At 26.0% G+C, this 12,359-nt stretch overlaps 1 protein-coding gene across 1 annotated transcript; it reads right to left on the reverse strand.

Annotated features, from left to right (window-relative positions):
- Positions 1–1,390: 1,390 nt before the first annotated feature.
- Positions 1,391–7,032, reverse strand: LOC127250221 (malate dehydrogenase, cytoplasmic-like). Its single transcript, XM_051273382.1, has 7 exons — positions 6,808–7,032; positions 5,587–5,745; positions 3,756–3,931; positions 2,874–3,151; positions 2,255–2,390; positions 1,922–2,033; positions 1,391–1,606 (listed from the first exon to the last, which is right to left on the reverse strand). Exons 1-7 carry the CDS (start codon positions 6,965–6,967, stop codon positions 1,512–1,514), a joined length of 1,116 nt encoding a protein of 371 aa, XP_051129339.1. The 5' UTR covers positions 6,968–7,032; the 3' UTR covers positions 1,391–1,511.
- Positions 7,033–12,359: the final 5,327 nt, after the last annotated feature.

Below are 12,359 nucleotides of genomic sequence, written 5' to 3' on the forward strand. Positions count from 1 at the left end.
GTTAGCGGGACAAGTTGAGTACGGAAAATCATCAAGAAATGAGTAGATAGAATTCTTGAATGTGTAGCTCGATTGTATCCACACATCCTGTGCTTCTATAGTGAGTTTCCACTAGGTTGGAACCCCCGATGTAGGCTAGTGCAGTCGAACTAGGTTATCATTTCGTTGTGTATTTATTGTTCTTCATCATCAGTATGTTCACTCGCAGTTCGATCGTCCAACGAACAACCAGTCTGTGCTAAGAAATTTTTGTGTTTGTGCTTGAGTTAATCATTTTTCAGGGCCAACATGAATTAATATTTATGAGTAAAAAACTTTTAGAATGTGTTTACATATTTTTAGGAGTAAAAATTATTTTGGTCTCATTCAATGTCATAATTATCAATTTTGGTTTCATTAAAAATCATTGAGTGAGATCAAAATTGATAAAAGATTTCAATGAGACCAAAAATGATAATTATGATATTGAATGAGATCAAAAATGATTTTTACTCTATTTTTAGCATTATATGTCAATAAAATATACACTCTCTGTCTCATTTCAAAGTATCATTTTTACCATTTTTTGTCCGTCCCACTTCAAAATATCCCTTTTAAATTTTATAAAAAAATATCGGACAATAATACTAAAATACTCTTAGCTTTTACTTAAATTACAAACATACAATTACTTTATACGTAAAGTTAAATGACAAAAATGTCAAAATCAATAAAATACTACTATTATTTTTTTAATCTAATACAAAACTCCAAATGACCTTTAAAATAGATATGATGAAGTATACAATATGAATATTATTTTATAAATAATAACTCTATATAATACAAATAAATTAAAAAAATGTAGGAGTATATATTTATTTATAATTAACTTAAAATATTTTTATTAAAAAAATAGAGAGTAATAATTTTAGATAAAAGTACTTATTTATCGAAAAGATATATAAATAAAAGTGTTTTGACTGAATTTTATGCGTAAGATGTTAAAAATTTAATTAAATTAATTTATATTTGTTAGATATATTTAAGTAAATAAATTTACTAAAATAATCCTAAATAAAATTAAGAAAAGTTATCAAATGGAGAGGGTATTTGATATTAATATAATTATTGCAAAATCCAATAATTAAGCTTAAAAATGGACTGGCCCATTACTTATTGGGCTTTAGTACAATATTATAGCTAGTTCTTCTTTATTTGCATAATATTAAAATGCTTTTTTTAGATTATATTTAATTTGCTTGGTTTGTTCCTGTAAAATTGGCTTGAGTTTGTCTAATAGTGATTCCATGCCAATTTTTTGTAACATATATGTATATATATATTTTTTGAACTATGAGTGAAAATGGTTATTGAGAATTGGAGAAAACGGAAACAAACACAATTATAATTTATTATTTTGATAAGTTAATTAATATTGATATAAAATTACGTAAACATGTGTTCGGATCCTCGACCCTTATTATTATTTTTTTTTGGAGCGGAGAACTCTCAGCTCCAATTATCTGTTTCTAATGAAGGCACGAATAAGCAAGGGCTTTTTCGTCCTTCAACTCCGAGGCACTTGCATCCATTTTTTCTCTGGAAAACTCGTCAATCTTCAGCCCTATTCGATTTAATTAATGTCTAATTAAATAAATGAGTTTAAATTAAGAAGAGTACATATAAATGAAGCTCGGTTTAGATATGCATTTTGAAAATTTTAGATATTTGAAAATTTTTTAGTACAATAAAAAAATCAATTATTTAATACGATTCTAAATATATATATTGAATGTGACATTTTAATTGAAATTTATGCATATGATATGATTTTCTTTCTTTTTTTATTTAAAAAAAATTATTATTGATAAATTATATCAAAATTGTAAATATATATATATATATATATATATATGTAAACAGAAGTTAAATTATTAACCTTGCACAATGGACCATGTTCCCTTGTCGCATGTAACTGGAAATGAGTAAATGAGGCCAGGTTGAATCCCATATGATCCATCAGAACACACTCCCATTGACACCCAACTTCCCTAATTAAACACACAATGTCATTCATAATATATATAGGTATTGTGATATTTTAAATATAAAATTAATTTTTTAGTATAATATAAAAAAATAAAATTAGATATTTAATTTGATGTTTTTTAAAAAAATATTAATAAATAGTAAAATTTGGTTAAAATTCTTGAACAAAAAACACCCACGTATATAAGTTTATATAGAGAGAGAGAGAGAGAGATTTACGAACCTTTGGTGTTCCGAGGATCCAATCGCGCATATGGTCACATGCGGCGCTTGCGGCCGATAATGCACTCGAGAGCTTCCTTGCTTTGATTATTGCCGCACCCCTTTGTTGCACGGTCGTTATGAATTCCGTATTTAACCTAATATATATTTATATGGATCGAATGATAACATTTTCTTGTGATGCGATAAAATAAAATTTAAAGAATTTTTTCTTTTAGAATTTTAAAATACTACTTCCTCCGTTTAATATGAGCGTGTTACTGTATATACATGAATTTAGGTAAAGTATAATTAGTAAGTAATTAAAAATTGTATTAGTAAAAATAATTATTGTATAGTAAAAATAGTTATAGATTAAGATTAAAATAACTAAAATAGTTTAAATAAGATTAAAAAAATTATAAAACTTAAAATTTTAAATATAATTAAAGTATATAATCATTTTTCAAAAAAAAAAGGACAAATTATGTGGAATAGACGAAAATAGAAAATATGGACAAATTATGTGGGACGGAGGGAGTATAAAAATATAAAAAGTAAAATATATTATACTTCTATAATTTACAAAATAAAAGCATAATTCTCTCGTATAATTTAAAATATGAGTTAAAAATACTCACCATTTGTCATCCCCAATAAGTTCTCTTACGGGTTTTGGGCCATTGCACGTTTTGACCGTTGCATGATTCACGTCAGGATATTGAGTCGAGGAATGGTTCCCCCATACGATTACGTTCTTAACATCACTTACATGAACATTTAGCCTCTCGGATATTTGTCCTAAGGCTCTATTATGATCGAGCCGCGTGAGGCAAGTGATATTCTTCTCTGGAATCGAAGGAGCAAACTCTTTCAAAATTAGGGCATTGGTGTTGGCCGGATTGGCAACCACCAAGACCTACAATTGGACATGGATGCTCATAACTTGCCAAACCGAATTTACTATATCAAGGTCTCCATTGAATTCTCGTAATTAGATAAAAATTTGCGTAGAAAACAAGAATGGATAAGTTAACTGAAACATAAACATTGGCGTACATAGAAACTTAGGCTTCATTTAGATACGAAAACTTGAAGTTTTAGAAAATTTTGGGAATAATAAAAAGTTGGATATTTAATAAGATATATGGTGAGAAAAAATAAGTATTTCACAGAATATTTTTTTTAAAAAAAAAATATATTATTGATAAATAATATTCCCTATGTCTGGTGGTAAAATTTTTGTTTGATTTTTCACGCGGATTAAGGTAAATTAGTATTTTATAGATATGCAATGTAATAAAGTAATGTAATATCCATTTTACCTTTGAAAAGTAATGTAAAAAGTAAAAAGTAAAAAGTAAAGTATTTTGATATTTAGTTGATAGCTATTTTTTCTAAAAAAAAAAAAAATCAAAATTTTTAATTTGAACAAACTAAAATAAAAAACGAAAAATTTAGTAATGAATAGAGAGAATACTAAAAAAATTTATAAAAAAATATGTATATAAACAAAGTCTTACTTTACAGTCCGAGGAAGCATACTTCTCTAGAGCCGATGCTTGATTCTTAAAAATAGCAACATTCTTCGACATGACGTCCTTCCTCTCCATCCCTTCCTTTCGGGGGAATCCTCCCAACATAATCGCGATATCTACACCACTACAAGCTTCGGCAACATCCGTCGTAGCCACAATGCCTAATGACCATAACAATATGATTAGTTTGTGTAATATATTTTTCTTCGTTCTTTTTTGCATAATTATATACTTTTTAGTTAAAAATAATGGTTGATATTGTTTATCTTTTTTTTTTTTACTATTTTTTTTATCTTAATCAATTTTATCTTGTTAGTTTCTTCCTATGTCAACGTTTTATATCCACACACAAAAAAAAAAAAAAAAATGTCTTATTTAACTTTTTGCTTAAGTTTGATCATTCTATTAAGCTTGTCGGGAGAAAAAATGTCGGATTTATTAATAATGGTAGAATGAATATATTTTCAAAAGGATATTTTTAAAAAAAGAAAAGAGAAGAAGTTTTTTTCATTTGAATTTGTGTGTGTTTGGTTTGCGACTCCTTTTGTGTTTTTTTTTTATGTTTTTTTGACATATTTATCTATAAATATTATAAAAATACAATGTATACATATGTTAAAACAATATATTATATATACTTTATCAATTAAAAATACAAGTAAAAATGTAAAATAAAATATTATTTTTTATATCAATTAACGATTAGACTTTCTCGTACCTAATATATAAATAAAAAGAAATTTTAAATTCAAAACATATAATAAGTATATCCTAATATTTTTAACAAAAATAATTAGTACAACATATTTTATCTTTGTTATGTTTTTTGAATAAAAATTAATTATCTAAAATGATTCATTTAATTTTCTATAATCTCACAATATATACAGACACATGTATTCTTTTTTTAGTCGAATATATATCATATAAATTAGTGAATCTATTTCATTCTTTTCTTACAATAAATATTAACATTAACATAAAAAAAATATTTTATCTTTTTGGATTGCACGAATATTTTTTTTTTTTTTTTTATATGAATGTTACTCAAATTACAATATATATACATTAATATAATATATATACTCTATCAACTCACAAAAAGTCAATAATTATTAATTTTTTTTATATTACCAATATTAATTTTTATATCTATCGTAAAAACACGTTCATAAAAAACATAAAGTAAATACAATGAACGCATATTTAACATTAGTGATATTTCGTTTAAAAAGTATTTTTTTTAAAAAAAAATACTATATATAAAATATGGATGTCTTTTCTTTAGTGTTTTAAAATTTAAATTATATTTTATGTGAGGTAAGAAAATTGTCTGATTAATATAAAATATAATATTTTATATTGAATTTTTACTTTTTAGGAGAGAGTATAATATTATATATATACATAAAAAATCATATCAACAAAAAAATTATTTGGATGAACAAAGTTTATATCTTCGATTAAAATTTTTATTATTTTTTAAACAACCAAAAAGTCGAAATATCAAAGCACAACTAAATATACATCGTTATATTTTTCTACCAGCGTATCCCTAGTTAATCACTAACCATCATTACAGTTTCATCTTCAAATTTTGAACAATCAACAAGTTGATTTCAAATTTTATTTCAAATTGTAATTTTTGTGTTTAACTAGCTACCAATGGATCATTCACTTTCACGCCATTTAATTTTCTAATAACTCTTAGCTATCTCATGGTAAAAACATATCGCAACAATGTGTTATAAGTTTACGCTAAAAATATGATTCTATACACATAATCAAAATTTCGCGTATGCGCATAAAATTTTACTTGTAAGAAGAGGAAAAGCAGAATCGATGAGTTCCATCTTGAGAGCATTGAGAGCCTCGGAGGCGGGCTCGATATCAAGCATGTGGATGACGACAGGTTGGTCGAATCCAAGCATTTCTCCTCTTGCTATCATCGGAATGATGGAATATCCTATTTGACCTATATATTCAAAATAAACCATAAACCTCAAGTCAATCAAGAGATGTATTTTAATCTTATACTCTATTTGTCCACCAGTAAGCTTTTCATTTGACTTTTACACGTAGATTAAAGTAAATCAATATTGTATAGATATATAGTGAAATAAAATAATATAATGTCTATTTTACCTTGATATTAAAGTAAAAGTAATATGAAAAGTAAAAAAATAAAGGTATTTTGGTATTTAGTTGAGAATTATTTTTATAAACAAAATAGAAATGAGAAGTTTTGATTTGTACAAACTAAAATAGTAAAATGAAAAGTTTACTCTCGATGGAAGGAGTATTTTATTATCAATTTTATCTTTTTCTTATTAAGTTGTGTTTACTTCTATAAATTTTTGAGAAATTCTGACTTTGTTATCTTTTAATCATTTTTTTTTAATTATACAAACATATAATTCTCATAAAAATATTTTTATATATTCATACAAGTTATTACATCTATGACTGTTAGAGGATCGTCTTACTTAAAAATTTAAGCTCGTAGGAATATGTATAATTAATTTATCTATATACGGGAGTTAACCAACACGCTCCCTTATTAATTAATATATTACATAAACTTTTTAGTACTATTAATATTTATTTAACAATTTTTATCAATAATTTTTATATATTCTAAACAAAATATTATATAAAAGATCTATTTATATCACTTCGAATGTCTAGATTTCATTCTATTTTATTTTGCAAAATTTTAAAATTTCAAAACATATTAAAATATATCTATATATAAGGATTTTTTTTTTACTATTTTAAATTCAAATAAATACTATTTATTCAATATAATTTTTAATAAAAATATATTATTATTATTTTTTTATAAATCATTACGTCAAAATACTATTTAAATTAAAAACTAAATCAACATTTTATTTAAAATTAATTTCAAACCACAATCAAACAAAATAATTTTAACAAATTTAATAAATAAAATAGGTATCCGAAAAAAAAAAAAAAAAAAAGAAAAAAAGTAAAATGATGAATTATATATATATATATATATATATAGACATGCCTGCAGCCCCTGTGACAAGAACAGTGAGAGGTTCCTTGTCAAAATGCAGCAATAAGCTCCTCATGTGCTTCACAATCTTCCATGACAACATCAAAGCTCCCAAAACACCTATGGCTTTTCCTATTGAAATCAGATCATTATTATTATTATTACTGTCCATTATATATTCTATTTTTTCTTGCAATTTTAATTTTGAGGATATCTCTATGCAATAATTCTGCTAGAAAATTATTGTGTGTATATATATATGGGTATGAAAATCTCATCAATCATTAAATAAATTAATTAATTAGGACATAGTTTGCTGTCACGTGAAGGCACGTGATAAATAATGAAGGCATGGTATGCAAGACATGGGATGGTATATCACTGTTATCTTCCCAAGAAACGAATATTCTCTCTCGAATCTTGTGTGTTTGTTTTAGATTTTGGATTTCAATTTTGAATACTCCCTCCTCCCATAATTATGTATTCATTTGTTTTTTACACGAAATTTTAAAAATATTAATATTATATTAGGATATAGTAAGAATAAAATAGAAATGACTAAAATAACTTTATTAGTACTGTGTGATATAAAAGTTATGATATTTGTGTAATATATTGTAAGTTGTAAGAGTATTTGTAAAATTAGATAGATAGTACAATTACTAAAAAAAAATAAAAAATCGATAATTTGTAATGAGACGGATTAAAATAAAAAAAATAGATATTTGTTATGGGATGAGTATTATTTTCGTTCTGAAAAAAAATATGATTTATTTTTAATACGTAGATTTTAGAATATTAATATTATATTAGTTTGTAATAAAAAAAATAAAAAATATTATATTAATATTGTGTAATATAAAAATAATAATAGTATTGTATAATATATTATAAATTGTAAAGATATTTATTATATTAGATAAGTAGTACAATTATTAAATTATGAAACTACATCCTTGTTTTAGAATAAAGAAAAATAGAAAATGATACTTTTCTTATTGGACAGATAAAGTAGTAAAATATAAATTTAAATTTAAATAATTGTTTAATATTATATAAATATGAGTTGATGTGACGATTTTAAATTTTAAATTTATTTTTAATATAATATAATAAATTAAAATTGAGTATTTTTTATGATATTTTTTATTTTTTTTATAAATAATATAAATATGGTAAAGTCATTTAAACATACACACAATATTGTTTGGGTTGTGAAGGGTGGGAAAAACGAAATATTGAAATATTGTGTACGTCATATAAATATTGTATTGAAAACAATGAAAATTTGATAAGGCCTGATACTATATTAAATTTATTTGATACGACAATGATATATAATTTTGGTATTTTTTATATTTTAGTATTTCTATAAGAGTGACAAAAACTGACATGATACGATAATTCAATATGAATTCCATACGAAATAATTGGATTAGTCAATAATTTCAATTCGATTATATATCTGAATTGACATGCACTCGACACGATAATAAATGGATCGAGTTATAATTGAGACTTTCAACTCGAATCTGACACCCTACAATCCGATTATAATTTATTAATATTAATTAATATATTTATTATATATACAATAATTCTAATTTGATATTTAACCTACACACAATTTTAAATAATTTATCGTGATTCATTGTGCATATTACACTAGAACAAATAAAAATTAATATAACACAAAAATCGAACAAAAAATAATCGGATTTGAATTAAGAATTTTGACTCAATTATGTATACAGGTCAACACGAATCCGACACTGTAATAAACGGATCGAGCTAAGATTGAAGGATTTAATCCGTTTAAACTATTCTGTTAGTTTAATTAATTAATTAATTAATCATATTTAATTTTGAAATTTAATCCGATATATATTAATTTGATTATTTTGGATTATCTTATCTAATTAAACTAACCATAAATTGTACCAACATTTTTCTTCCATTAAGTTCATCATATTGAAATATACGTGAGAAGTGACAAAAAAATTGCGATGGACGATTTTTCTTTTTAATTATAAATACTCTCACATACGATTTACTAAACTTACTAAAATAATCGCGATGGACGGTTTTTCTTTTTAATTATAAATACTCTCACATACGAATTACTAAACTTACTCTTAAAAAATTAGAATACACCATTGCTATTTGGGAGCAAGGGTTTGGTAACATCTTTTTAGGGTTCCCAAGTTTGGCAACATTTCATAGGGTTCCAACCTATTAATTACTTTTAAGATCTGAACGATATATTTAATTTTAGGAATGACTAGAGGCTTGTTTAATTTTCGTATTCGCTTCCACTAACATATTTGATTTAATAATTATTTCTAACATTTGGTATTAGAGCGATTCTGCCTCGGCCTTGCTTTGAATTTTCTTCTTGCCATATTTTCTTAATTAAAATTCGATCCTGGGTTTGAAAAAATTTTCATTCTGATTTTTGAGAAATTTTCAATTAAAAAAAAAATTCTTTTACGAAATTAAGCTCTGCAAAATACTCCCTCCGTCCAATTATAATTGTTCTAAAGTATATTTGCACGATCTTTTAGGTAATTATCTTTTTGGTATGAATTGACAAATTTATTCTTTATGATAAGGTAGAGATTAAAAGTGATAAATAAATAAAGGATAAAAAAGTAAAATTTGTGTTTAAAAAAGGAAATATGAACAATAGTTATTAGACGTCCCAAATAGAAAAATAGGACATTAGTTTGTGGACGGAAGAGTATTTGAATCAATTGATTTAATGTTTAGTTGTATGTTTCCGTTAACACGTTCGGGTGTGTTTGTTTGGGGGATTGAATTTTAAATCTACTATTCATCCCATTTTTTTCTTTCAAAAACATCAAATTAAATACTTATTTTTTATTTTTTATATTATACTAAAAATCAATTTTATATTCAAAATATACATCTAACACCTGTTTATATCATATCATACAACTATTCAAATTCGAAATTTTTATTATTCAATCTAAATTGAAACACCTTGAATTGAGATTGTACTTGCGTTTATTGATAATTGCATCAGACTGATTGTGGATTAGACTTTGGCTGCGCAAACAATTGTTCGTGTGAATGTGATAATAATAATAATTCTGCTCTCCGTGTGAATGTGAATATTATTAATCCATGATGTTAATAATCCATTATGTTGTGCGTTGTTTACCATCATCATCATCATCATCATCATCATCATCATCATCATCATCATCATCATCATTATTATTATTATTATTATTATTATTATTATTATTATTATTATTATTATTATTATGAGGCGTGCGGAATTATTATTATTATTATTATTATTATTATTATTATTTTACGAAAATATCTACATTATATTCTTAATTGAAGCATCATGCTGGTATTAATTTTATTTTATTATGTATATGTTTATTTTGTGTATTTTAGATTATGTGTTTATGATGTTTGTGATATTTTAATTTTTAATTAATTGGGGAACAACCACAGTATTCTCGATTAATTAAAAATTTATTTATAATTTATTTGAAATCACATTAATAGACATCAATTGTAATTATCGTGTACAATGTGATGAAATCTATCCATAAGAGTCTTATTATATTTATATGAATAATTATGATAAAATATTGAATTGTATTTCTTAATCTACCCACAGAAATTAAGAAAAGATACGTAATTTGATAGTTTTACCGTAAAATTTTTGTTTGAATATAATTGAGTAAAACTTTAGCTCACATGCAAGTCTTATGTTTTTAGATTTATGTCTTAACATGTTTACATTGGTAGAACATGTAATTTATTTGTCTTATTTATTGATGAACATGTATATTTAATTTTGCGCGTTTAATCCTATGGATTTCTTTGATATTAAGTGTGATATTCCCGAATTGACTAGTGATAATTACAAAATTTGGAAGGAGATGATTCTCCTTCATTTAGGTTGGATGAACATTGATTATGCTATTCGTGAAGACAAGCCGCCGGGTATTACTGAAACCAACGAGCCAGATGATGTTGATCTTTATGAGCGGTGGGAGAGATCTAACCGTCGTTCTATGATGCTCATAAAGACCATCGAGCACATAATGCGCATGCGAGACATTGCGTCGCAACTGAGAAGCTTATAGGTGACCATGTCTGAGTCCTCTCTTGTCTATTATATTTTGTGCACTTTACCTCATCAATACGGTCCATTTACGATATCCTACAACACACATAAAGATAAATGTTCCATCAATGAATTGACGACCTTGTGTGTCCAAGAGGAGGAGAGACTGTTGATGGAGGAATATGAGAAAGTGAACCTGACAGTTCATGGAAAGAAGAGAAAGTATGATGCAAAGGGGAAGGGACCTGTGCCAGCCGAGCGGGTTATAACGAAGGATTCTACATTTTTTTTCTGTAAAAAGAAAGGACACACGAAGAAAGACTACATTAAGTTCGAAACCTGGCTCGAAAAGAAAGGTATCCCTTCTACATTTGTCTGTTATGAATCTAATATGGTTAATATTACTTATAAAACATGGTGGATTGATTCTGGTTCTACAATCCATGTTTCCAATACTTTGCAAGGTATGGAAAGCCTAAGGAAATCAATGAGAAGTTAACAGTTCATCTATTCCGGGAGTCGGATGCATTCACCTGTGGAAGCCATTGGGACGTGCAGTTTAGTGCTTATTAGTGGTTTTGTTTTGACGTTGGAAAAGACTTTTTATGTTCTTAGTTTTTCCAATTCTATTGTCCATCTCATAGTACTAGAATTGTGGAATCGAAAAATGCTAAATTTCTCGAGAATGACTTAATTAATGAGAGAGATCATTTTCAAAATACTCATTTTGAAAGAGATCACTATAAAGATCAACGTACTAAATCGAGTGATAGATTAATTGCCTTCCACAATTCTCAAGTTCCAACATGTGTTAGACGATTAACTAATGAAGTTCCACAAGCCGCTGAAAATGATCATGTAGATCGAGTTGTTAATGAAGAACATCAAGAAAATGTTGAAAAACCTGATGATGAATTAGTTGGTTAGCAAGTTCTTCATGATAATGATGAGACAACATTGAGAAGATCTACACGAGTCAGAAAACCAACTATTTCTAGTAACTTTATGGTGTATCTTCAAGAATTGGATTACAATATAGAAGCCGCAAATGATCCTGAAATGTTTTTACAAGCCATGAGTTCTAAAGAGTCTGATTTATGGCATGATGCTATGAAAGACGAGATGGATTCTATGGCATCAAACAAAGTCTGGGACCTTGTCGAATTGCTTGATGGTGTAAAAGCCATTAGATGCAGATGTGTTTTCAAAACCAAAAGAGACTCTAATGGCAACATCGAATGACGTAAAGCAAGACTTGTCGCCAAAGGATTCACTCAAAGGGAATGAATCAATTACACTGAGACATTTTCTCTGGTATTTAAGAAAGATTCTCTCCGTGTGGTCATGTCATTGGTAGCTCAGTTTGATTTTGAGTTACATCAAATGGACGTGAAAACGACATTCCTAAATGGTGATCTAGAGGAAAAAAAAACATCATGAAAAGGATTTA

The sequence above is a fragment of the Andrographis paniculata genome, unplaced genomic scaffold (genome assembly GCF_009805555.1).
Source record: "Andrographis paniculata isolate CXL003 unplaced genomic scaffold, ASM980555v1 Contig37END, whole genome shotgun sequence".
In the NCBI taxonomy this organism is placed as follows: Eukaryota; Viridiplantae; Streptophyta; class Magnoliopsida; order Lamiales; family Acanthaceae; genus Andrographis; species Andrographis paniculata.

What these genes read in the sequence shown, in the direction of transcription:
- LOC127250221 (XM_051273382.1), bottom strand. Translation starts at nt 6,967, where the DNA reads ATGGACAGTAATAATAATAATAATGATCTGATTTCAATAGGAAAAGCC. An exon ending in ATGCTTCCTCGGACTGTAAA is followed by an intron (nt 3,152 to 3,755) that starts GTAAGACTTTGT and finishes GTCCAATTGTAG; the next exon opens with GTCTTGGTGGTTGCCAATCC. An exon ending in CTTATTGGGGATGACAAATG is followed by an intron (nt 2,391 to 2,873) that starts GTGAGTATTTTT and finishes AATATATATTAG; the next exon opens with GTTAAATACGGAATTCATAA.